Source organism: Gymnodraco acuticeps, unplaced genomic scaffold, assembly GCF_902827175.1.
Source record: "Gymnodraco acuticeps unplaced genomic scaffold, fGymAcu1.1, whole genome shotgun sequence".
Lineage (NCBI taxonomy): Eukaryota > Metazoa > Chordata > Actinopteri > Perciformes > Bathydraconidae > Gymnodraco > Gymnodraco acuticeps.
Genome location: NW_022990251.1, coordinates 567,923 through 594,215, shown reverse-complemented (window position 1 = coordinate 594,215; position 26,293 = coordinate 567,923). Strand labels below are relative to the sequence as shown.

Sequence of the window (26,293 nt, the reverse complement as noted above, 5' to 3'; positions counted from 1 at the left end):
TTTTTTTGTGTTTTGTGCGGTTTTGTGTTGGGATATGAACATCATGTTTACATGAGACAGACCATGCTGTGCTCATGAATTAGAATGAGCGCGTTGCCGTCATCAGCGTAAGTATCGCGAGAGTTTTAAACACATGGCGGCCCACAGTGTTTACAACTACTATCAATAAACCGGCGAAGACAAGTCTCGAGGAAGAAGGGCGTCGCATATTGCGTTTTATTCGCACACACCGGCGTTGGGTGAAACTCTGACGCTGTCGAGGGTGAAAGTGTTTATAACCAAATTGCAGGCAGAACCAAAGGCCGGGCAAGCCTCAACACAGGTAGGTAGCATCGGAATGCTAGCTTAGGCTACATGCTAACAAGCTAACGTGAGGTGGTTGTCGTTTCTGTTGTGGACCGAAGTCTAGAGGAACATTTTACATTCTGCCTTATTTTCAGCATCATTAAAGGCATTAAAATGCAGTAAATCATGCAAAGGGTAACACCTGTAAGACTCTTTGAAGTAACTCATACCTCCAAAGCGCGAATTTAGCCAAATTAACATTAATGCTAGTTTGGAGTGGCGTGTCCTTCCACAGGTGTTTGCACGAGCGGGTTTGAGTCAATTACTCATTCCTTTAACAAGAACGATTCATTCACCTCGGTTAATGTGTCTATGATTTTGAAAGTGCACATATATTCTTGAATTACGGTAACACTTGTATTCCATTGTCTTGATTGACTTAACTGGCCTCACCTTTCTTTACTTCATATGTTACCCTCGTCACTGTGTTCTAGGCTAGCGGGTGCTGTGATGTCCTCGACCCCCAGCAGACTCAAACACCGATACTGCAAGAAGAAGCACTATCCCAGTAGCACTCACCTAACTCACGTCTGACAGCCAAACAAAGGACACAAGGCAATTGGACGCCAGGTACAGGACTTGACAGGAGAAAAAGATCAACAAAAGAGAGATGTCTGAAACAGCTGGAGGTGGGGAAAGCGGAGGTGCGACAGGAGCAGGGCAGGACCCTGAAGGGGATAATGAGCCCCCTTATCAGGCCCCACCTTTGCCTGAAGGTGATGACTTCGAGGTGGGGGAGACCTTAGACGAAGGGGCAACTTTGCCTGCCAAACGTCCCAGAATAAGCGAGGAGGGACTGGAGCAGGCTGTCAAGCCCGTCGAGGTGCTTGGAGAAATACCAGCACAGGTTGTCTTGCTGCAGGAAGGCCCAGCATCACCAGCACAAAGTAGAGTGTTTTCAAGTGCATGCATCAAATGAAATAAGGGGGGAAACCTTTATACATTCAGATAACATTTTGCGGGTCAGTGATTATGATTCAGTATTTATTTAGCAGATTATTGAACTTTACTCTTTGATTCTAGGAACAGGAGAACCAAAACAATGCGTGGAGGAAGGTCAAGTAGGGGAAGAGGTGTCCGTCAGTGAAGAAGAATGGCCTCAGAATGGAGACGTAGGGCATGATGCACCCACAGAAGAAGGAGAGGCAAAACCAGAGGAGGGTCCACACGGTGACGGATCTGCAGACAGCCCCAGTGAAGCACAGCGGTAAGTGGAGGACCATGATGTCAGGTTTATTTTTAACCACTGTTTCCACATAACTAGGGGTAAATATACAGCCCTCACACCATCATGTGGGAGGTGGAGATCCTATGTCGGATTACAAACATGAATTAAACACATGTGTTTTGGAAAGGAGAGAGATGGTTTTGAGTATGTACTTGGGTAAACTGGTTGTTTTGCAAAAAGGTCACATAGTCCAAAATATTATAATGCAATAAGTGGTGGTACTACTGCCCTTGTTTCTTGATCAGATTCTTTGATTGGCTGTTTTTGCAATCACTATCACACAAATGTGACTTGTTTGTTCCCCACCTTCTGTGTATAAATGAAATTAAGGGTACTTGCAAAAACCTTCCTGTTCTTTTAGCTGTTTTCTGCATTTGAAACACTTTTAGCTTATTTTCGACAGGAGGTACTGCTCTTCAGTACATGCAGTGACACCCAGGAATCCTACATTACATGAGATGCATATTTCATTTAATTGTGTATAAAATATAGGTAAGTAAAACAAATCCAGCTTAAGAACAGTATAATCATGAGTTTTACCTATGTTGATGCAATCAACCATGTTTAAAATACGGAGACAAATATAATGATATGGGCCTTCAAATAAATAAGACTAATGAAACAAAAGCACACTTCATTTAAAACACAGATTCTGTTTTCAGTTTCCTTAGCCAAAGCCAAGCATGGAATTGTGAGGGACTTGTAATTAAACTATTTTTTATAAATACACAGTGGCAGCATTTGATGTTAGCAGTGATTTTGAGGTAAAGTATTGCACACGGTTAATCACAATAGCAACATTTGGAGATCATCACAAGTGATACATAATAATGGATTTAACCTGTAGATACTGTGATAAACAAGCTAGTCCACTGTGTGGTGACACTGTGTCCAACTCTTACTGTTGGGCTTTGTGCAAGTTGACATTGTGGTTTATATGCAGCAACAGTTTTGTGCCGGGCTAGGACATTTATTGGATTATATTTCACCTAATTAAACCAGTTCTTAGCACAATTTACAAGTCAATGTTGTCGTTTCATTTACTCTGGTAACATTACGCCCTTGGCATTAGTGAGACAGAGTATTTCGTCTTTTAGTTTTTTGTGTGAAATTCCCATTGCTGTCTTCTAAACTCATTAACCCAAGACTTGGTGTTCTTTCTATCTTGCTTCTAGCGTCGGCCTAGATTTTACCCAGAATCCCCAGATGCTGACTGGTTCCTGCACAGAGTATTCCAACCTCCCAGAGAATTACCTCAAAGGCTGCAAATGGTAATCTTTGATCACATTTCAATTGAATCATAATACACCACGTGGATGAGAAGTTTAAATGTGTTGCATCAACCTTTGTGAGTACAAAATGTAGGACCATTATACTTGCCCATGTTGTGCCTTGGCAGAAATGGCAAAGGGCCCATATTGATGCCATGGTTAATTGCAAATATATTGTTTCTTTGCAAATGAAGCTAGGAAAATGACTCGCCCTTTTTGTCATCCTCAGTCCATTATAGATACAATAGTGCAGACGGTACATTTGGTAAAGGGAGGATACTAGTACTCCATGCACTATAACTGCATACAAAGGCATAGAACCAACCTGTTGAAAAGTTCTTAGTTTACCGCTGTTAATACATCATCATATTTTTCTCATGCTCCCTTATTTCCTAAACTAGGGCCCCTGATGGTTCCTGTATCCTGACCAACAGTGCAGACAATGTGCTCCGTGTGTACAACCTCCCTCCAGAGATCTACAGCTACAACTGGGACCTGCTTCCTGAGATGGTGCGCACACTGAACGTTTACCAACAGGGGTTCACCAAATAATTGTATTGAAGATGGAAGAAGACGTTTATTTAATACAACAATAACATGGAGATGGCAATCGATTTTGTATCTGTCCTATTCATTATTTTTGCTGAATTACAGTATCCAAAATGTATGATTTGTGAGGCTTTGACATTTAGATCTAACAAATAGCATCTGTTTTGCAGTACCTCTTTTTTAATGTCCTAATAATGTTTGAGATATTTCCCATTTTTTCTAAACTTTCTAAATGATGATGTATTTCCTGTCAAGAAAAGGTCATCATCCCGTCTTGTGTTGTCTGACCTTTTCATACAAAGACTGTCAGTATGTTGTTGTATGTGTGCATGTTGTGTAACAATCCACTCAGAACGAGCATGTCATGCACTTTAATGTAGCAGCTTGAGATTTAACAGTGAGAATAGAATAGACATTCTGTCCTTTTAGGTTTGGGGAGGTATCAAGTAGCGAGCCAATCTCTTAATTGTATTACAGGCTGGTAGATCGGGATCACTGAACAAATATAATGGAAATATAATCAATTTCCCTCCTATTACAGAAATGCCTCAGCGCTTGTGAAAAGGGTAGATAATTGAGCTCTATTTCTGAAATGGTGCATGATCTGATATTTCATTTGATTACGTGACAAAAGTCTGTGACATTGTAGCCACCTGTTCAGCAGCAGCATTAGTGCAGATCAATCCCATCAGTCTTTAGAATTTATTTCTACTTTGCCTCGAAGTCTTTACATTCCTGACTTCTTTCTTTGTTTAATTCTGCGGCAGAGTCCAGTGCTCAGGATGGCAGAGGGCGACACCATCTACGACTACTGCTGGTACCCCAAGATGAACTCTCTGGACGCGGACACATGCTTGTGAGTTCCACTTGATCTTTGCCAGACGCTGCCCTGAGCCTCAGCTCTTAACAGTTGGATAGATGAGACATTTAAAGTTCACTTTGAAGGTCAGCCCGCCACATGGTGAAGGATGTATAAACAGAAAAGCACTGTGTTGTTTATAGAGGCTGGTGTCAGTGGATGATTGGTGTTTTTAATCTTGGATGGTTAGTGATGGACACTGAAGACATTCGGTGTAACAGACTGCGCAGAGGATATCGTTGTATGCCTGTGACTCATACTTTCATCCCCTCTGTATTTGCACTCGTTGTGGGAGCCAGCTGCCAGTGTGGATGTGGCTGTAAAAGCTTTCTGATGTCTCTCATTATGAGTGAAGAGTTGGCCTCTGTGTAGTCTGCCTCTGCCTCCGCTGCAATGCGTTGGCTGTTTTAGGCCGACAGCGCTGTTCGGCGCGTTTCATCCCTCTAACAGCCCTCCCGGGGAACAGACACCTAAAAGGGCCTCACGATTCCCTGACTTCTAAAAGGGCCTCACGATTCCCTGACTTCTAAAAGGGCCTCACGATTCCCTGACTTCTAAAAGGGCCTCACGATTCCCTGACTTTGGGCTTCTCTTTTCATGTCTGTCTTTTTTAGCTGGCTCTAGCAGGGTATTAGTGACATCACTGTTGGCTTGCACTGTTAAACAGAGCAAACATCAGTAACACCATCCCCGTGGACATTACATGTTGACTAGAGTAACAGCCATGCAGTGTTTCCAACACTTAGACTTAATTCTGGCAGGACACCCAGGTATACATGGCTTTAAGTATTTCTGTATCTGTCAGAGAGAACGACGCTATCTTCAAACAATTAACTAGTAGTGGGAGGCATGGAGGATGTTCCAACTGTACGTAACAGGTGCTTTCATTGACACATCCACGCAAGGTTCATTTCAGTGGTGTAAAGTAACAAGGTACATTTAATCAAGTACTGTACTTGGGTACAATTTGGAGGTACTTGTACTTAACTTGAGTATTTCCATTTTATACGCCTTTGTTATTCTACTCCGCCACAATTCAGAGGTTAATATTGTACTACTACCGCAATTGTAACTCTACTGCTACCTTTACCTGCAGATATGGATTAATGACGGGAAATATAATCATGGGCCAATCTGCATAATGAGTACTTTTACTTTTGGTTCGTTAAGTATATTTAGATGCCAATACTTTTTTACTTGACTTGAGTAACATTTTGAATACAGGACTTCTACTTGTAAGAGAGTATTACTACAATTTGGTAGAAAGTAGAAGTACAAGATTGAAGTACTTCTTCCACCTCTGAGCTGAGGTCAAGCCACCCTCATGTATACCTCTCCCCCCTCCTGGCTCCTGTCATCCTCCACTTACCGACCCTAACCCTTTAAAAGATCCCTCTGATCAAAGCCTAGCATTGGAATCAAGCCCCCTGAAGACCAGACAGCCTTCACTGTGGAAGAAGAGTAGGGGGGGGGGGGGGTCTCATGAGCTAGCAAGCAAAGATGAGAGTTGTGTAAACAGCACAATGATAAACAAACGACTCGTGTGGACAGTGAACCTCTTGAGAGGCCTGTGTGTGTCTGCCAAAGCCGTCCAAAGACCTGTCTGTCATGAAGAGGAGGATGCCAGTAGGAGCTGACAGCAAATATTCTTCATCTTCTTCAGATCTATGCCACACATGACAGGGGGGCTCTGCAGGGCACAGGCGGTCGGACGAGCTCAGGGTAGATTGTTAAAGATGAAACGTTGTGATTATTGAACACATTGAGGATTTTCCCGATGGCCTTTACTGTCTTTCTCCTCCCTCTTTTCATAACTCCCTTTTTGTTTCTCATTCCTCCCCCTGAGCTCCTTGAAGTTCTGACTGCCAAAAGCCGTGTGTTGTTGATGCCCCCTCCTGTAGAGAGGGAATAAGGGCCCCCGTTATGGCTCGGTTAAGTTGCACTGACTTCTAGGCATTGCGCCAAGCTAGCAGCAGTCTAGCATTATAATTGGGCATTTCCCGGCTGCGGCATAAAGCAGCGGCTCAGAGGGGCCGTAACAGAACACGGCAGCAGCGGCAGGGGCTAATTTCCTTTGTCTAATTGAGCCGCAGTGATGTTTTTGCCATTTGTATCGCGCCCAGTAATTAGAGTTAAAAAGGCATGGCTCAGTCTTTGGCCCTGATTTGAATCAATAAGAGTGCGTGCTGTGGTCTTGTCTCCATAATGAGGCGTAGCATAATGCTGCGTGTTGGTTTTGATGCATTGATACATTCAGGTGGTTGGTGCGGTAGAGGTTAGAAACTGTATCAAACAAGACCATTTGTGGTCATACATGATGTATATTTCAAGAGAATCTCAGCAGTGTATTCAAATTCAATCAGATCTGTATCCTCTGATATTCAAGTACAACTTTTTCCACTTTTATAGTCAAGTAGACTATATTATTTCACTGCTCAAGTCATATGTTCTTGCATCATTCACTTCCTATTGTCTGCCTGTCGTTTATCCCTTTCCTCATATGACTCGCTGTTCTCTACACTTTCTCATTGTCTGACCTCTCACTCTTCGTCCGCAGTCTAGCCAGCAGTAGCCGTGACAACCCAGTCCACCTGTGGGATGCATTCTACGGGCAGGTGCGAGCCAGTTTCCGACCCTACAATCACCTGGACGAGCTGACGGCGGCCCACTCCCTCTGCTTCTCGCCTGACGGATCGAAGCTCTACTGCGGCTTCGACAAAACCGTCAGGGTCTTCTACACCGATCGGCCAGGAAGAGACTGTGAGGAGTGGCCCACCGTAGGTCAGTTATCAACTGCTCTCGCACAGTTATTTTATTTAGCTTATAGACTACCAACCACCCTCAACTATATTGCAAGGATATTATCTTAATATGAATTATAAATTATTTGTATTCATTTTTGAGAGCAGGGAAAAACTTTCATAACTTGATGCTGTTCAAGGGCAATAACTGTAAAAGAATTGTGTTCAAAAGCAATGTTCTAAGGAAAGCAAACCCACAAGACAAACAATTGGTAACCAAAGACAATGTGAAAAGGATAATGTGAAGTTTCTTATTTTCAAAAAGTCCTAGTTTGACAGCCGGCTGTCTCATCTGATAGTCTAACGTCTCTTTGAACAGATCAACAAGGACAGTTTTTATTATGTGCCTCTGACAAACAAGTAAAGGGAAGCACATGTTTATTGTGATGAATTCTCAATCTCTGTCAAACACTTCAAACAACCTTCCTCCGATGGCAGGCTTTGTAACATACCGAAATAAAGTGAACCTGAGGCTGTCTGTATTGTAGCTAACGTGCTGAAGTATGACATTCTAATCCACCACAGGACAGATAGTCACAATGGGCTATGAAACTGAAAGCTTCTCTTATGCTATGTATTCAGAGTTTTCATTTAGTTTCTCAATGGCTATACATATACATTCTAAGCACCTTAGCATTTATGTATTGCAATTAAGAGGCAATGTTTTAGCTTTCTGAGCTTTTCCCTTTCCTGTCATATATTGTAAAGGTTTTTGCAAAAGCTAAAATCCCAAGGTTCTGTAACAGTGACATCACTAGGTAACACTCGCGCTTTTATTGGTTAGCGCCCAACAGATTGTACCTGCTATGCTTAAGGGCGGGATATTTCTAACACATCTAAGCGGTTGACCAATCACAACAGAGCCGGCCAGCTAACCAATGAGAGCAGACTGGGCTCTGGTTTCAGACAGAGGGGGAAAAGAGGTGCTGCAGCACAGGCAGTATGAGAAAAATAAAGAGCTTTTTGAACATTAAAGCATGGAGACATGTCAAAGTAGAGACTCTAAATACTGATATGAACCTGAAAATGAGCAGAATGTGTCCTCTTTAAGCAGAACACTGTGAACAAACAGACACATTGTTGACATCTTATACACAAGTCTCCCTTTGCTGCACGCCTATCTACCTGTTGCTAACTGGGCATGGCTAAAGGTTTCAGGCACTCAGGCATGTCAAATATGTGATGGGTTTTGCATGAATACATGAACCACTGAACCCTAAAATGTGCGCATTGTGAGAAACGTTTTCCCCCTTAAGATCGGGGATGTTGGAAATGCCAGAAAATGTGACTTTGAGTAGAAGTGATTGGGACTTGTTTCTCGTGAACCTTTTGTATTAAAGCTCTGCCAAATGCCACTCTGTTGTCTTTGCTGCAGTGAAGAAGCAGGGCCAAAGTGGCATTATCTCCTGCTTCGGCTTCAGCCCCTGCCAGTCTGTTTACGCCTGCGGCTCTTACTCCCGCTGCGCTGGCCTCTACTCCTGCCAAGACGGCTCCCAGCTGGCCCTGCTGCCCACCCGCCACCACGGAGGCCTCACCCATCTGCTCTTCTCCCCCGATGGCAACTACCTGTACACCGGAGGACGCAAGGTGAACACACACTTGCATAGAACAGCATGCAGACAAGGGACCTCTGGGTAATCATGCATCATATATGCACCACCAGGAGGCTTTGTGTGTGAAGTAGGTAACAAATGGCGGTTAAATGGAATTACAAAGCATCGTCAGAGCTTTTGGACGAGAGCTTTTTATGCTACTTTCCTGTCTTGATTGCATGAGTCTGCTTTTAATTGTTCTGATTTATTATTGCATCCCCCCAAAGTCTGAATTATTCACTGTTTCACAAAGGTGCTGCAGCAGTTCAATTTGCACCCATTAGTTTTTATTTTCCTCTGCTTTTAGAAAGTGTCCGGAGTCTGCCCTAAGTTTTCTATTTACAAACTAATGCACAGACCTCATAGCCATTCACCTCTGTGTGCTTCAATGCCCCCCATTCACTCCTGTTACCGTATGGCGTCTTGTTCAGATTAGATATACACATGTTAAGCATTCCAGAGTCTACACAGTTAGTCTGTAGCATGCCAGTCACCCTGCCAGTTAATTGATCTGCAATTTAGCGATGGGGTCAAGAGTACACTTTGTCTGTACACTGTAGGTCTATTTGGAACCAGTAGAAAGTCAAAGCAATAATTGATAGGTCTAGTGGTTGTGCAAACATTACTGCCTGTGGGTCAGACAATACACTCTTGTGAACTGTGTGTGTGTGTGTGTGTGTGTGTGTGTGTGTGTGTGTGTGTGTAGGATCCAGAAATCCTGTGCTGGGACCTAAGAGACCCAGGCAAGGTTTTGTTTTCACTGAAGAGAAACGTCGCCACTAACCAACGCATCTACTTTGATCTGGACCCGTACGTTTGTTTCAATACCTAGAATTGTACTCTAATGTAAATGAGCAAACTGTCACTCTTCCTGCTTTTCTACATCTTTTCATTTAGATCGACATTTTAGTTAAACCCTCACATGGCTGTGTAAATGCTGATCCATCATGTGTGACCTTGTTTTTTTGTTTGTTTCTGAGCAGGTCTGGCAGGTACCTGCTGAGCGGGGACACAGGGGGGGTGGTGTCGGTTTGGGACACCCTGACAGCTCCTCCTGATGGAGACGAGGAGTTACTGCAACCTCAGCTCAGGTTCAACGCCCATTGGGACTGCACCAACGGCATCAGGTATGATCGCTAAAAACATCTAACCTGGGTATTACTGCTTCAGGTGCTGATGAAATGTCAGATTAAAGTTGACTACGGTTTTTTTTTGTGACAAAAGATGAAACTAACGACTTATGTAAGTTCCAATTATACTAAGTCTTTATTTTGAGATATAAAGTTATAATATTCAAGAATTGTTTTCATTAATTAGAGATACTTAGTCCTTATTTTGACATATTAAGAGATGACTAGAGTATGTTTCTCATACTTTTTTAGATACTCTGACATATTTTGGGATACATTAGTAATTATTGAAAACATGTTCTGACTTTTTTCATTATATTGGCTTCAACAAAAGTGGATTTTTTTTGTCATTACTTTCCATGGAGGATAAGGGCTAAATAATTAGACTTGATTTTACAAAAATGTATTGTTTGAAATAAATTGGTAAAAAATATAAACTCAATTATAGTCCAGGTCATGGGATAGTTGTCGGGAGTCAAATACAACCACACAAAACTAGCTCTTATACAAATTTAACACATGTTATGAATCTTAATAAGCAAAAAGTGTTATTGGGCTTCAGTAAAGAGGATAGCAGCGCAGTGAACAGAGAGGTTAAAGGTCTCTCATTCATGCTCTGTTTCTCCTCCTTTTTGTTCTGCTGTGGTGTCTTGTTTTCTTCCCCCTATCAGTCGCACAAAAGCATAGGAAATGCAAACAAATCATCCAAACGTATTTTAGATGAGAGAAGAAAAGGATTCAAATGTCCGACTTCTAATATCACACAGTAGTGTTGTTCTTCGTGAGAACACAGAACAATAACCACAGCTGCTGTGTGCACTTATGAAAACGACTGTATTTCGTAGCTGATGAACTATAAGTTGTGCCTCACGGTTGTGAATCGGCTATAATTTTGTATAGAGTCCCCAGCACTGCAGTGCAAAATACCAGTGGTTTCACTTCTTCTGGAATCGCCATCATTTTCATTTCCTCCCATTCTTGATTTTCTTTCACAGTATTCATCCCTTCATGCCACTGCTGGCAACATCCAGCGGGCAGCGGCAGTTCCCGTCGCCCGACAAGAGCGACTCTGAGGGCGAGGGAGGGGAGGCTGTGATGTCACCTCAGGAGATCCGACAGGACAACGCTCTGTCTCTGTGGTGGGCTGGACCCCTGGCCCCCGCCCCAGAGGGAGGCCCAGAGCCCAGCACAGAGGTGGTGGAGGCCTGAAGCTACTCTACACCTGCCATGGGATATTTATTTGGGAACGATCAATATTGAAAATTAAGGAGAAGAAAGAATTTGAAACATTTAAAGTCCCACAACATATCTGACATTCTTGAAATATCACCTGCAAATTAACAACATTGACTCATGACTCTTACTCAGAGTTAACATGACATTATTAAACATTGTATTACAGTGTTTAAATTGTTGTGATGCCAATTATGAAAATAAGAAATGCTAAAAGCAGGGGGTTTTCTTTTACTTAGACAAGATGTGGATTGTAAAAGAACCTGATATTTCTCAATTTTGTTATTTAATTCTTAGGATCACTTCTGTTTTTGTTCTTATCCAGCCAAGGTGAAATGTATCTAGCCTTTTATTGAAATGTATGTCAAATGAGCTTCCTGAATTTGGTTGAATTGGAGGCCTTGAGTGTCGTGAAGCAGCCTAGTGTCTGTCTACTGATCGCCCCTTCGATCTGAGTCGTATCTGTGGGAGTGTGTTTACGTGTGTGGCTGTAATGCTGCCCGGAGATTCCAGACCGCTATAGTTACAGTAAGTGCCATTTGTTCTTGAGCTTTTGCTTTTGTAAACTGACGGAATCTCCCGTTTTTACCTTCTTTTTTTAAAACTATCGGGGTGTCGTCGCTCTGCGTGCCCACAAATGTATATTTTTGTAAAGCCATGATGATCACTCTAGTTTCTCGAATGTATTTCTCTGTAAGCAGCTAGCTGGTTTACCGTAACCTCATACAAATCTGTGAACGTCTTTTTATTAGTTGGTGCACACGGAGTGATGTCTATTATTTTTCTACAGATCTGGCTCGGATTGCATTTGTACCCGTGTGATGTGGCAGCACAAAACGCAGTGTTTGTATAATCGCATCAATAATGTGCCGCAGTGATTTGATGAAGGCTTGTGTTGCCATTACCGGGGTGTGCTTTGTTTTAGGGTTTCTTTGCAGGTAGATCAGAGGAAGCACAGCATGCTCCAACCGAAGCCTTGTATCTGTACACACTGAGGAATCTATCCATTGTAAAGCCTCTGCTGATCCAGGCATCACTTCTTGGAACTCAGATGTGTTGCCAACAAATAGAAGCTGCGATTGTGTAGCTCATATGACGCACTACTACAGATTTGCTCTACCAGGAACCATGTAGGCCTTGATGTGCGACAGGTGGCTTTCTGGTGTTTTCATTCAACTGCAGTGAATTAAAAGCATATCTCTTCACATGTTCACGCTCTTATTCCTTTCTGTTTAAGGCAGTTCAGATTTGGATGCCTTGTAATAAATCCCAGATGAATGCTAGATGATGTTGTACTCTAGTCAAGAGGCAGCTCTTCAAAACTGAAGGGACTATTGACTTTAGCTCATGAGATGGAAACTATTCATAGCTTTCACTTTTACACATACACATTCCGAATGAATACACACACACTCATGTATTTGATTGTCTGGAACCACAGGGGCACATCGAGCAGAGCCAAGTTGGAGAGCCGCACTGTTGTGTTGTGTGGGTTGCTCAGCGACCGCCTCCGCCTTGGGAGAGGGAAGTAGGTAGAAAGAAAGATTGGGGGCAGAGAAAAAGAAGCGGGTGTAATAAATAATCCAGTGGTTTAGTGATTGCTATTTGTTTGTTTGATGGTGTGTACTCATCTTAATCCCAATCCCTCAGAGTAGAGAAGTGGGAATAGAACAATGCTGGCACCCTGAAATGGGGTCTGTTGACAAAAAACACAAAGTGGTTCAGTATTGTACAGACGAGATTGTTGAAAAATCTGCTAGGTATTCACTGAGTCGGTACTGATTTGCTGTAATCAGATTAAGCCCCGGATGTTTTTTCTTTAGCCACCGGACAATTCTCCCTCAATAATATAATACATTAACTGTGCTTTACCTGAACCTCATCATGACATTAGAGAGGACGGCAGGAATGTAATTTCCCGTGTTCAGTGAATGCAACAGAGGCAAGACACCATATGCATATACCATAGGCATATACAGTCTATGCACCAGACAATCATTTTTCTTAAAAAAAACACGACAATTCTCAAGTGGCGTCTCACACAACAACCCCAGAGCCACCACTTGCGCCAGGTAAACAAGGTATGTAAATGTCAGTAAACTTCCAAGTTATGCGAGCATGTAAGCAAAGCATAAATTACAGCTACGTTGTTGACATTACTTTGAATCGCGCGGGTAAGCTAAACCGTTAGCAAGTAGCTATAGCTAGCCAGAGATATTAAATCAACACTTTGTCATACAATATAAATGTTGTGTTTTTTAGCGTTACCTGGTGATTTAAAAAAATCCTCTGAAAAATGTTGACTTACTGTCAGTGTTCGACATGAAGCTAGAAGCTACCTTACATTACACAGTCACTCACAGGGGGGTGATGTAAAATATCCATAAAGAAAAAGAAAATCTGTTTACAGTTCTGTTTTCATATGGGTGTTGAAAGATATCCATATATCTTAATTTTGCTCTCAAAGTGCACCAGATTGATGCTTTTAACTTCAACATGTAAGCCCCCGGACCCCCTAGAGGAGGTTAGGTCCGCCCCCCACTTGTAAAAAAAAAAAAAAAAGCGCTTTACCCCTGCTTACACCTATATGCCTTGAGCTGAATATCGAGCCTTCGTTGTAACAGTCGCAGCGCAGGTGTACTGTGCGTGTGGGGACTGGGGAGTGTTGCAGTAGCAATGTCCACTGTAGCGCCCGGTACCTTAATGTATCTTAATGAACTGTGGGCTTTGCCCCGAATGTTTCCAGGTACAGGAAACGCCCCTGCCTGAGGGTAAGGCGTAATCAATTGCACATTCTGAATGGTTGCCACTTTAGAGCACTTTCTTTTACATTTATGCGGTTTTTCTGCCACAAACTAAGTATCAGATCATGACAAAACGTGATAAGACAACCATGTTAAAGTGAAGTTTCTCTGTCAAAGCAGGACAAAGAAACACACTAATCACACATAGGCCTATATTGATTTTAAATCAGGTCCACCATGCATCTGATGCAATTCTACAGATGACTGTAGATGACACCTGTGTACGTTAAGTTGTATAGAAAACGGCATCTTTGCTGCCTTCAGAAAGCCAAACCGTTGTGCTGCCACACAGATGACAGCGAAGCCATTATCTTCATCCCAAGGTGACGGCAGTAGTCTCTCCACTTGTGCTGTTAATGAGCCAATCCACATCAAGGGCTCTCTGTGTCTGTGCTGCACTTCCATTTACCTCGCATCCTGAGAGAGTCTCTATGGTCTTGCATAAGTGCCTTCCATTAGACATGCTCACACGCACACAAACTTAACAGTCCTAGCGCTCATCATCGGGGAGAGTGCGGAATAGTAAGTAATAGGATCTTGATATTAAGAAAGGCATTTGAAAACAATTATTCAAATGAGTGTCTGCCTGTTGAATCTCCTAATCCCACAGCACTCAAACAAACACTCAGCGCTGTGACCCCGGCTGAATTAGCACGGAGGAAAGGAGGAACACAACTCTGAAGCCGGGGATGCTAAAATGTCTAGACTGCTCTCTGGTTGTCACTCTCATGCTGACTTTGAAAGGAAAAGGCTTTTCAGCACAGGGAACACATTTGCTGTAGCTTTCAGAGGTTGTCATACATGGCATTTCTGAAAATGTCAAAGGGACGGCTCCTTTATCGCAGAGAGACTTTGAATGCGTTTGGCAGCCGCTTAGAACAGGGCTCCGCTTTGACCCGGCTCTGACACATCGGCTGAGTTGAGATGTTACATCCAGTTTTCTTCAGATGTAATAGGTTGTGTGCTACATGTACACAGCTGACACCTTATCTCCAGCTTTTAGGAAACGTAAATGAAGTAAGATCTAAACCTGATAACATTTGTGCTGCAGTTGGACAAGATTTGGAGATGAAACATCGTTGAGTCAGGATCTCTGATAGTGAGACATGTCAGTGCCTTGCTGAATCCACCTCCCTGACCCTGAGTAGGTTATGCTGGGTCATCTAGCTGCAGGGTCGGCGTCATGGGGGGTCATTCGAGGGCCATGCCCCCCCAAATGAGTCACTGTTCCCCCCCAAATTAGTCACTGTGCCCCCCCAACGCAGGGGGAGGCAAGCCTTGCCACTTTGCCGTTTAAAAAAAAAAAAATACATCAGAAATAAAGAATACAAATATAAAACACAGCCTGAGGTGTGCTCACTGCTGCTCTCTGATTGGTGTGTTGCCTGACCAACAGGGGCGGACTGGCCATTGGGAATACCGGGAGTTTCCCCGGTGGGCCGGTGCTGTGTGTGGGCCGGAGGGCCAAAAAAAAAAAAAAAAAAGTTTATAAAATGTTTTTTTGAAATTTAATTAAAAAAAATTTTTTTTTAATGCCTAAATCCTACCGGCCCACATTTGTAAGTGTTCCGGCCACTCCCTTTTTTTTTTTTGCTTACCTAAATCCTACCGGCCCACATTTGTAAGTGTTCCGGCCCAGCCCAGCCCAGTGGGGTGTGGCCAGGGTTGGGTTATAACGGAATACATGTAACGGTGTTACGTAATCAGAATACAAAAATCAAGTAACTGTATTCAGCTCGCGTTACATTTGAAAAACGAGTAATCTGATTACAGTTACTTTCGTAAACCTGAAGTGAATACATTTTGGATTACTTATTGGAATTATTGATGGAAAGATTTCCTCACAACATTTAATATTCATTACTAAAGGTACAGCCGAATCATCACAGCGCACAAAACCGCGCAGATGGACCAAAAAGGGGAGCGTTTGAAAAAAATGTGCGGGTCCGCTCAGTGAAACAATAACAACGTAACATGGAGGAACAAAAGTCTGCGTTTAAATCGTGTGTGTGTGTGTGTGTAGAGGTGTGTGTGGTTAAAACACATCAGCCACACCGCTCTTTAGCCTTTCTAATGATTCTGAAGGTAAACACAGTGAAGGCGGTGTGTGAAAGGCGGTGCGTGAAAGGCGGTGCGTGAAAGGCGGTGCGTGAAAGGCGGTGCGTGAAAGGCACTGCGCGCTCCTCTTCTCAGAGGCTGAGTTAACCCTCCCGCTGCCTCCTGGTGCTGCAGAGATGTCATGAAGTGAAGGAGGTTTTCTTTCTATAAAACAGCTGCGGGCAGCAGATACTGTGAGGGTCACAGACATTAATACATAGATCAAGGCAGACTGGTGCACACACTCTCCTGTTTTGCCAATCCGGTGCTTAAACAAATATAGCTCTACACCCCTGGCCGAAATGTCCTTAAAATGAATTCCGAGTTCGACATTTTAATTCATGTCCTGCCAACACTGGCAGGACAGAAGGCGACATGTCCTTTCTAAGCCATGTCCTCACATCCCAAGCTGCATCCCCAAAAGGTGTATTATGTTGTTACAACAGGGTTCAGGGGGAGTGGCTGTACCCATAGGATAGAAAAGGGGGAAGTGACGTCTGACTCAGAGGTTGCGCGGCTGTGGAGAAGAACGTGTTGCCCACATTCTGTTACTGAGTTTAGGCTAGTTAGCTAGCAGGTTTATTATTTTGGGTGCAGTCACTTTTGCCTCCACTTGCTGTTCAAATAAATGTTGAAAGAAAAAGTTAATCTGTTTACAGTTCTGTTTTATATGGGTGAAGAAGAAGAAGAAGAAGAAGAAGAAGAAGAAGAAGAAGAAGAAGAAGAAGAAGAAGAAGAAGCAAGACGAAGCAAGAAGAAGAAGAAGAAGAAGAAGAAGAAGAAGAAGAAGAAGAAGAAGAAGAAGAAGAAGAAGAAGAAGAAGAAGAAGAAGAAGAAGAAGAAGAAGAAGAAGAAGAAGAAGAAGAAGAAGAAGAAGAATTGGGAGGGATGAAACCCTCTTTAATGGTCACACATGCAGAGCACACAGCACACAGTGAAATGTGTTCTCTGCTTTTAACCCATCCTAGTACCAGGAGTCTAGTACTAGGAGCAGTGGGCAGCTATTGTACAGCGCCCGCGGAGCAATGGGAGTGAGGGGGGAAGGGGGATGTCCGGTGCCTTTCTCAAGGGCACCACGGCAGGGCAGGAGGTGAACTGGGACCTCTCCAAGTAGAAGTCCACACTACAAATAGGTCTGGTCGGGGACTTGAACCGACTGACTGCCATAGATTTAGTCCCTAATTTTGCTCTCAAAATGTAACAGATTGATGCATTTAACTTCAACATTTAAAAAAAATCTTCCCGGGGGAGCTTGCCCCCGGACCCCCCTAAAGGAGGTGAGGTCCACCACCTGCCCACATCCCCTGTTAAATTGTCTCACCCACATTGAGGATGCTTCCTACGCCCATGTTTTATTCCATGTGTCAAGTCAGGCAAATTGGGTCAAAATGTTATTGCATCAATGATCTGTTAACATTAAAATCACTAAATATATGCCGTAACTATTTTGCTCTAGGCAACTCAAGGGCTCAGGTAATGTGATTACTATATGAATAATTGTCCAAAATAACATAAAATGCATAGGGTTTTTTGTTAAGTAACATACTTTTGTCGCCGGCCGGCCGATACATGCCGCGCATTAAGTGGGCCTGTCTGTCAATTAATCCCCGGGCCACTTTTTCCCCCCAGTCCGCCCCTGCTGACCAATGACCCCCGACTTTTGTTTTGTTATCATTACGTGGCTGTGTGTTTAGATGAAAGCCGGTAGCAATCTGTTCATTTGTTACACTGATTATACAGTAAAGCCATCGAAAATAATATGATATACAGTACAGTACAAGTAGCCTACTTCTGGGTCTCTGTGTTTCATTCAAGCTCGGCTCTGTGTGTGTGTGTGGCACGAGCGCATTTTGTGAGTGCGCGAGCGGTAACGTGGAATGTTGTTGTTAGCATCTGGTTAGCTAGCTATGCTAACGGAGATAAAGAGCTGTTTCTACACCAAGGTGGAGGAGAGTCCTCTCCTGTCAGCAGGCCCGGACTGGCCATCGGGAGGACCGGGAGGTTTCTCGATGGCCTGGCCTGTTAAGTGGCCTGCTGGCCTGAGGATTTTTTTTTTAATGTATGTATTGTGAACGCAACGCTGCGCAAATGTGGGTCTGACTCTGCCTCACAGAGGGTGACTGGCTGTATACATAATGTGGCCTGCCGACATGGCCACTTTCATACAGATCATACTAATGCCCTCGATTGGTCTGTGTGTCATTCAAGTTCGGGAGGGTGTGTGTTAGTGTGGCGCGATAAAGCGTGCGCACCGGTTACGTGTATTGTTGTTAGCATCTGGTGCTAGCTAGCTGCGCTAATGGATATAAGGAGCTTTTTCAACAACAAGGTGGAGGAGAGTCCTCTCCTGTGAGACTGAGAGACTGATAACTACAGCTCAGGTGAGGTAAAGGACTCTGAGTGTTTAGATAGTTAACTTAGTCTAAGTTATCTCTGTGGGTCTCAAAGGGTTTGGTCACCATTTATGTAAACACATATTTCCATTTGAGGGGGTAGTGATTGGTAAAATATGCATGAATAATACAAAAAAAATGTTAACTAGGTGAAAAAAGGTAAGATAAACTTGTTGAGAGCTAAAACTAGTCTTTGCTGCTGCCTCAAAGAGGAGCAGGGGGAGACAGGTGAGGCTGGTTCAGGAGCACAGACACACTCACAACTATAAATGAACCAAAAACAAATAAATAAACAAGTTTCAATGTTTTTTCATATTGGATATGGCATGTTATTGGTTATGGCCATGTTTTTATGATTATTTAAATGTATACAGTTCTGTTTCATATGGGTGTAGTCTCTTTATTTCCCCCTCAAAGTGCACCAGATTGATGCATTTAAGTCCAACATTTAAAAAAAAATCTTACCGGGGGAGCATGCCCCCGGACCCCCCTATAGGATTTGAGGTCCACCTCCACTTAAAATATGTTCACATAGGTTCCTAAATAGATTTGCACATTTTTTTAAATAGTAACCCATGTCCATATGTTTATTTTTGGGTAGTAGATTTAGAGGGCTATCACTATGGGCAGCAACGCTGTAAAAATTGACAAATAAAACTGGTAGTGGCCTGGCTGGGTGTATAATTCCCGGCCTGACTTATTGTCCCAGTCCGGTCCTGCGTCAGACTGAGAGGATCGTATAACCTCAGCTCAGTGATGTAAGGACTCTCTCAGTGTTTAGATAGGTCACTTTAGTGTAAATTATCTCAGTGGGTCTCAAACGGTTTGGTCACCATTTATGTAAACAAGTATTTGCGAGGAACACATTTATATGATCATTAGCCTATAGTTATTAAAAAAATAAGAGAATTAATGAAAAACGGGTATGAAATACTATAGGACAGTAACACAAGAATACAGTTTAAATTAGTAAAATATCCATAAAGAAAAAGTAAATCTGTGTACAGTTCTGTTTCATATGGGTGTTGAGAGATGTATTCATAGATCTCTTCATTTTGCTCTCAAAGTGCACCAGATTGATGTATTTAACTTCAATATTTAAAAAATAATCTTCCCGGGGGAGCATGCCCCCAGACCCTCCTAGAGGAAGTTAGGTCCACCCCCACCTAAAACATGTTCGCATGGATAGGATACTAAATACATTTGCACACTTTTTATATGGTGGCCGATGTCCATATGTTTCTGTTTTGGTGGTTGTGCCACAACCGTGCATGTATGCACAAGTCATAGGTGCGCTATAAAATAGCACTACACTCCTGCAATGTGTGTGAAAGACAATAAACTTTACAGCATGTTTTTTGAAATTGAAGTTGCGTTGGTGTTTGTGTGTTGGTTGTTGACGGCAGTGTGTGCCCCCCCTTGGTAAATGATTGCCCCCCCATTCGATTTGTTCTAGAGCCGACCCTGTCTAGCTGCTTGTATATATTTAGCTATCACTTATTCATTCATCCTGATTCTGTGCCTTTCAGTGACACCAAAAGAAGTGTGCTAGCTACTGAGATCCTTGGTAGTTTTCATGTTTGACAACAGTTAGAACAGCATGAGGTTTAGAGAGTACTCCAGCAAATTAGTATTGCCGTTATTGTCCCAAATTCAGGGACCAAGTGGGGACAGATTCGAGAAAATAATGGAATTGGCATCCTGACGTTTGGTCTCTGACATTGTTGAAAAGTTTCTACTCAAGTACTGAACTTAAAACAGAGTGTAGTTTAAATGTGATTACTCTCCACCAGCTACAACATTAAAACATTAAGTAACACTTAAGTAATAATATTCTGGTTGGACCCTCTCTGAGGCAACTCTGAATGGTATTTCATTTAAATACCAAACTTTAAAGACATTTTACAGATTTTTTAGTTTCGTGGGTGATTAGCAATCGTAGGGTGCTAAACTGAGATGTTGAACAAGTGTTAGCATTGTCACTGAGTATGTTAGCATTCTGTTAGCGTATTACCCAAAGCACTGCTATGCTACGTCAGGGCCTCTGAAGTATAGTCAGTCCTGGCCGTGCAAATAGTTGGTACCTGAGTTGAACAAATGTTCTGGGCCAAGCTGTAGATAAGATAACAACTAGTTTGAAATTGAGAATCTGCTCAGAACCGGTCCTGGAACCTCCTTTGTGTAAAAGGGCTAACAGAAGTGCTAGCCTAGCATGGCTGTAGTGTATACCTTACTTTATCAGTCTTGTTGTCAGGTTCAATGCATTTCCTACCTACAGCTTTTCAATGACTTCTTTTGTGAACTTAGGATATGAGTCTTCATTGAACATATCAAAGATGAACCCCCTGTAGTGTTCTCAGTCAGGAGTATTATAATGTTCACACTGCCATATTTTCTGCTCATTATAGATGGACCAGTGTGGAGTTCAGATGACTTTAGGTTTTTCCTTACAAAGCCTAAATCTGTTGGGATATTTTTACAAGTCCCAACCAAGTCATTTCATCAGCTGCCAAAATAGCCGCAGTCCTATGAATACACCCCATTTCCATTCCAAAAGGCAGCCGCGGTGATTGACGCGTCCTTGTTCTCTGGTTTACATTAGATGTGAAAATAATTAGCACCTGTATGCTCTGAAGCCAGGGGAAAAAAGGCAGTGCACCATGAGGTTTCATTTCACTCTGGAGTCTGATCCCCTATTCACTCCAGATGTGGAAGCAGGCACACGGATATCCATCTGAGAAAGCCGGGAAGATTAATGCAGAGAAAAGATGTGTCATATCATCATATTCCGCTGTTGCTGACAGGTAGAAACGAGCAGCTCCGCATTGATATTTCTCTCACGGATATGTAAGCCGTAATACATATAGAATATCAACTTTAAGATATGAACTCGCATGTGTCCCTCTTCTCATTCTCCTCCAATCCCCTCATCCTGCTCTCCACACATTCCCTCTGGCGATCTCTGTAGCTAGTCATCATGAGCGAGAGCCTATTGAAGAACACTAAGCACCCTGTATCCCAGCCGGCCCTGACAGATTGGATGTGATCTTGGCGGTTTAGTGGGGTGTGTGATGCCCACGGAGAGTAATTGCTTGTGTAATTGCACTCTTGGGAAAGGTAGAGGCCTAAATTCATCCTTCTACCTGCCCTCAGGCTGCATGGACAACATTGTCTCAGCGCCAGTCGTTTTCTTCACATCTTTCTACAACCTCCCTTATTCCCCCCTCGCCACAGTACATAGAGGTGGTCAGGGGGAGCAGGTGGAGGAGTGTGCCGGGTCAGAGGAGCTCTCTTAGGGGCTGAGGAGACAGATGGAGGAGGAGATTAGTAGGAGTAAGGAGGCGCCCTGTTGACAAAATAAAAAGGGAGGCAGAGGAGGGGAGATATGACACGCAGAGAAAATGAAAGCCAAAGTCCAAGTGTGGATAGATTTGTGCGAGCGTGTTCTTGCATCAGATATGCTCATGGAGATAAGAGGGAAATCCTCCTAAGTGGACACATTGTGGGTGGTCTGCACCTCATAGGGGGCTACTTTAGAGTGAAGATACAATGATTACAGCTATGTACTGAATCCAGTTTTTTAATTGGGTATTGTGTTGCTAATTCAATTTAGACCATTTATCGGACTTTAATTCCTCTCATTTTGGCTTTTCTAGTGAAACACTGGATGGTTTAGGTCTCTTTAGGCATCTACAAATGATACAGATAAAAGGAACACAGAGGCTTAGAGGAGAAAATAGACACTTTTTTTGCAAGCCAAAAACCTGAAATATGATGAGTCACTAAACTGGGTTTCTAAATGTTTTATATATATACACAAGCAGGGTTGGAAGGGTTACTTTAAAAAATGTAATCGGTCACAAATACTAGTAACCTGGGTTAAGTATAGTTAAGTCATCAGTAACATAGTCACAATATAAAACAAGTAATGTTACCTGATAACTTGATGTTTCTTTTGGATTTCCTCAATATCAAATTCCTCAATATTTAGGATAAAAAATGTGTCCTCTTACATTTTAGACTAGGTTTACAGAAAGTTTAAAAATGCTGTTTTAGTTCAACACATTAATTGCATTATAAAAAGAAATGAAAGTAGCCTAAATGAAAAGCAAAAAGACAATTCAGACAGTACGTCTACCTATAATATATAATTCTCTAGTCAAATGCATTATAACATTGTAATCCTGCTAATAATTCCCATTTGAAAAGATGTACCAGTAATCTGATTATATATTTTTGGGAATACATTTGAAGACATCTTCCTAAGCCTGCCTACACGTCACACAGTGTAATGTTGCGAATGGTAAATCAGGAAGGAAGTCCTCACTAACACGCTGAATAGCAAACACACAGTATGTAAATGCATGTAGGTGTGTGTGAGATCAACTGTCAGAATCAGCGAGTCGCTCTGTACGATGTGTACGTGTGATCTGCACATCACACGTTACACAACCCCTCACCTCCACTCATGAAATCCCCCTGCCCCCGTCTTCTCTGTCACAGGAAGATATGACGGTGTGTGTTGGCAGCAGAGGTGTGTGTGTGGAAGATTCTGAAGGATAACGTGCAGCTGAGATCTATCAGCGACGGTGCCAAGCTCTCTGCACCCCCCTCGGTATGAATTTCACTCCCACCAGGGTATATGTTTTCCTGTCTAGGGGTCTTTGTGCTCCCGCCACCATGGGTGTCTGTGTGTGCGTGCGTGTGTATCCTTAACCTTACCACCACATGCATAATGTTCCCCGTGCACTTACTGTAATTGCTTATGTTTGCAGCTATACATGCTGTGTGAAAGTGTTATATGCATGTATGTATTTATAGAACTGTGTGTGTGTGGTCGAGGTCTGGCAGCTGGAGCACACTGCAGCCACCAGGGAGAGGATGCGGTTATGAAGAAGAGTTGAAGGTCGGTGCAGTAAATGAGGTCAGCATGAATAAATAAGCACCAATAAACACTGACATACAGCTACGGGTGTGCATAAAGCATGCAAACACATCGTCAAACACCACACTGGAAGGTACATTAGCAGCACCTGATGTAGGTGGTATCTTATAGCTTGGCCATTTTCAAAACTGACTCATGTTTGACGCACAGAAATGCGAGAGAGAACCTGAAAGCAGCCAGTTTACCCCGCACGGATAGATTCCCAGACGGAGCAGAAGGTCTGTTTTTCATGCCAGCTTCACCTCTGAACTCCTGTGGTCTAAATCACGCTGTCTTCCTCCACTACATTTAGCTCTGTCGTCCGCCCTGGCAAGCTTTCAAGAGGTCAGCGCAACAGCTCCATCTCTGCTCGCTTCTCCTTCTCTGACCATCTCTTAAAAATCGATTCGTTTCTTGTTTGGATCTCATAACCTGCAATTACAGTTCTCGTGAAAGCACGCTACTTTGCATAGCAGAGGACATTCCTGCCCTTGAGCAAGATGCTAAATATTTGCCAGTTTCAGGACTTCCTCCCCTGCAGACCTGACTTTATCTTAATCATCTTTGCTCCCCACCTCCATTTTCTTTTGCTGTCTCACTTCCATTTCCTTTCTCTCCCTGGCTGTGCAGGAACAGCAGGAGATGTTCGTGGTCTTTCGAGTGTTTCCTCTTTAGTTGTGAAATATTTTCAATTACAAATATTAAAGGTATCATCTCCTCTCTGTTTCTCTCCCCCCGTATGTTTCTGGAAGTATGTCGTGTTGCAGCTTTCATGCTGAGATACTGACTTTTAGCTTCTAAAGTTGGTCTAACTCCAAAATGCTGGATCCTACGTTTCCCATAATGCAATACAATAGCAATTAGCGTCGTAAAGCCTTACACACTTTCCCCAGAAGATTATACAACCTGCTCACCAAACGTATTAAGTGCAAGTGTTTTAAGAGAGGCAATTCTCCAGTTTACAAGTCATTGAAGCATCAAAATATATTTGAAGCTTTTATTTTGAAGTAAAAGTGACATAAGTTTGTGTCCTAGTTATTGTTTCGGCTTGATTTCCAGCACACTACTTTGCATTCTACTCACATCACGATTTACTTGCACTATTTAATGTCTTATTGTACAGTATGTTGCACTTTTGGAAGCCTGGGATTTTTATTTCCACCACTGTAGCTATTGTACAAATCGATTTAAAAGCAATCGGTCTCTCAGGTGTAATTGTTCAGGTGCAGCTCTAAAAAGTATAATAATAACAATAAGACCTCTGAAGTGTATGGATGGATGGAGAGTATTTTCAGCATTGTAGCACAACGTGTGGTTAGAGGTCTGTCAGGGTACACATCCCTCTGACCTATAGTGCACTCTATCCACCACATGGGGGCAGTACAGCCACAGTTTCGACACTCCTACATTCCCCACCTTCTACATGTTTCTGTGTGTGTTTTTGTATAAGTGAACCGGGGGCCTCAGTGTAAACATTGGTGTGTGTGTGGCCCTCAGTGGGGCCTGTCACCCGACTCGTCCTGTACCTCATCAAGCTGAGGGCCCACTTTGAAGCTGGGACTCTTCCCCCTGCTGTCAACGGGGGTACGGATAGAGAGACAGAGAGCGAGGGCCACATCCTCCCACACAGAGAGAGAGGGGGGGTTCTTTTTGTTTAGACTGGCCTGAAGACGTATGAGGTGAATCCAGTTCGGCGTGACATCATTCCCTTCAAGTGAGTATTTACATTACATGTTATCATGGTGACGTTTTAATTCTAAGTGACTTACATACTGTAGACATAGCAATTCAGGGTTAACATCCTGCCCAATAACATATTTACTGAAGGGTCAAACCCAGTGGCGAACCGTGTCTATCACAACTGTACCTTCTGTAGACACACACACCCCCCCCCCCCCCCCCCTCCGCGGCATTATAATGTCCGTCTTTTCACTGAATTGTCGTCTTGAAAAGGGTACTCACAACAATTCCGCAACAACTTCATCTTCACCTGTTGCACTTGTCAATTCAACGTTAAAAACAATAAAACGGCATGAATTGCTTCGTCGCATTCATCTCTAGATCCTCTGTCTCGAGCCAGTTAACTAGCGGGCCTTGAGTACCCTGGAACCGAGGGAAACTCTGGAAGAACACGCCCATTGGCTACAAATCAATATATGATTGGTTGATCAAATTGTCAGTCCAAACGTACGCTCTCATTCAGTGCAACGGCCAGGGCATTCGATCAAGGATGTAGAATACCTTGTTGAAGGATATTCTACCCAGAGACCCAGAACAAGATCTGATTGGTTGCTTTCTTTTCTAACACAAAACCACTGAAATGCGTAGTGCATGGTCCGAGAAGGACAAACAAATCAACGTAACACTGTAATATTACAGATCAACAACACAGATACGATTCTCATTTATTCATTTTATATACATTTTATTACATTTTGTTACATTTTATTTATAATTAAATCGATTTTTTGTTTGTTTTATCTGAGTGTTCCAGGGTATTCTCTGAATACCTTGAAGGCCCTGACGGTTCGCCACTGGTCAAACCAGTGATCCTTCGATTAATACCTTCCATTTCCCCCCTGTTCATGGGCGGTTCTAGCGGGGGGGCCAACAGGAACCTGTGCCCCTCTGACACTGAGTAATTTTACTTTTATTTTTTATATTTTCATGCATGCTTCTCAATTATACTAAGCTATCTTTGCCTCTTTAATTGCTGTAACAATGTAAATGTCCCCTCTGTGGGACGAATACAGACTCTGATTCTGAGCTTGGACCCACCTGTGGCCCCCCTCTAAAAGAAAATCTATGATAAAACAATTTGTGAAAGTGTTGCAGCAAAGATTGTAGGCTGTAGGCTTGGCACTAAAGTAACAGGAATGTTTTTATCAATAATGTAATTTAATAAAAGTCATTGACACAAACTGTGTTAATCCCACTTATGGTATTTTAGTTTTTTTGTCGGGCTATGACTATATACTGAACTAAAAATGTTGAACACTGTCTTTGTCCCGCATTAAATGTGCCCCATCTCTCATTAAATAACACCCCCCCCCCCTACTCTAGAACC

The 26,293-nt window shown here is 42.8% G+C and overlaps 1 protein-coding gene across 3 annotated transcripts; it reads left to right on the top strand.

The window, feature by feature from the left end:
- The first annotated feature begins 89 nt into the window (after positions 1-89).
- Positions 90-12,219, top strand: wrap53 (WD repeat containing, antisense to TP53). Of its 3 annotated transcripts, XR_004569408.1 has the most exons (12): positions 90-322; positions 780-1,232; positions 1,369-1,552; positions 2,749-2,844; positions 3,246-3,354; positions 4,161-4,249; positions 6,810-7,033; positions 8,429-8,640; positions 9,352-9,455; positions 9,629-9,772; positions 10,771-11,536; positions 11,799-12,219. XR_004569408.1 is itself a non-coding variant. In XM_034220566.1 (11 exons), the coding sequence occupies exons 2-11, from the start codon at positions 956-958 to the stop codon at positions 10,982-10,984; spliced, it is 1,653 nt and encodes a 550-aa protein (XP_034076457.1). In that variant the 5' UTR covers positions 90-322; positions 780-955; the 3' UTR covers positions 10,985-12,219. The 3 variants fall into 3 exon arrangements, 2 of the variants coding, with proteins under 2 accessions (XP_034076457.1, XP_034076458.1); XM_034220566.1 differs by having other exon boundaries at positions 10,771-12,219; XM_034220567.1 differs by lacking the exon at positions 90-322 and adding an exon at positions 366-693 and having other exon boundaries at positions 10,771-12,219.
- Positions 12,220-26,293: the final 14,074 nt, after the last annotated feature.

Coding starts and splice junctions, on each gene's coding strand:
- wrap53 (XM_034220566.1), top strand. CDS start 956: ATGTCTGAAACAGCTGGAGGTGGGGAAAGCGGAGGTGCGACAGGAGCA. Junction 1,553..2,748: donor AGCCCCAGTGAAGCACAGCG/GTAAGTGGAGGA, acceptor TCTTGCTTCTAG/CGTCGGCCTAGATTTTACCC. Junction 4,250..6,809: donor CTGGACGCGGACACATGCTT/GTGAGTTCCACT, acceptor CTTCGTCCGCAG/TCTAGCCAGCAGTAGCCGTG.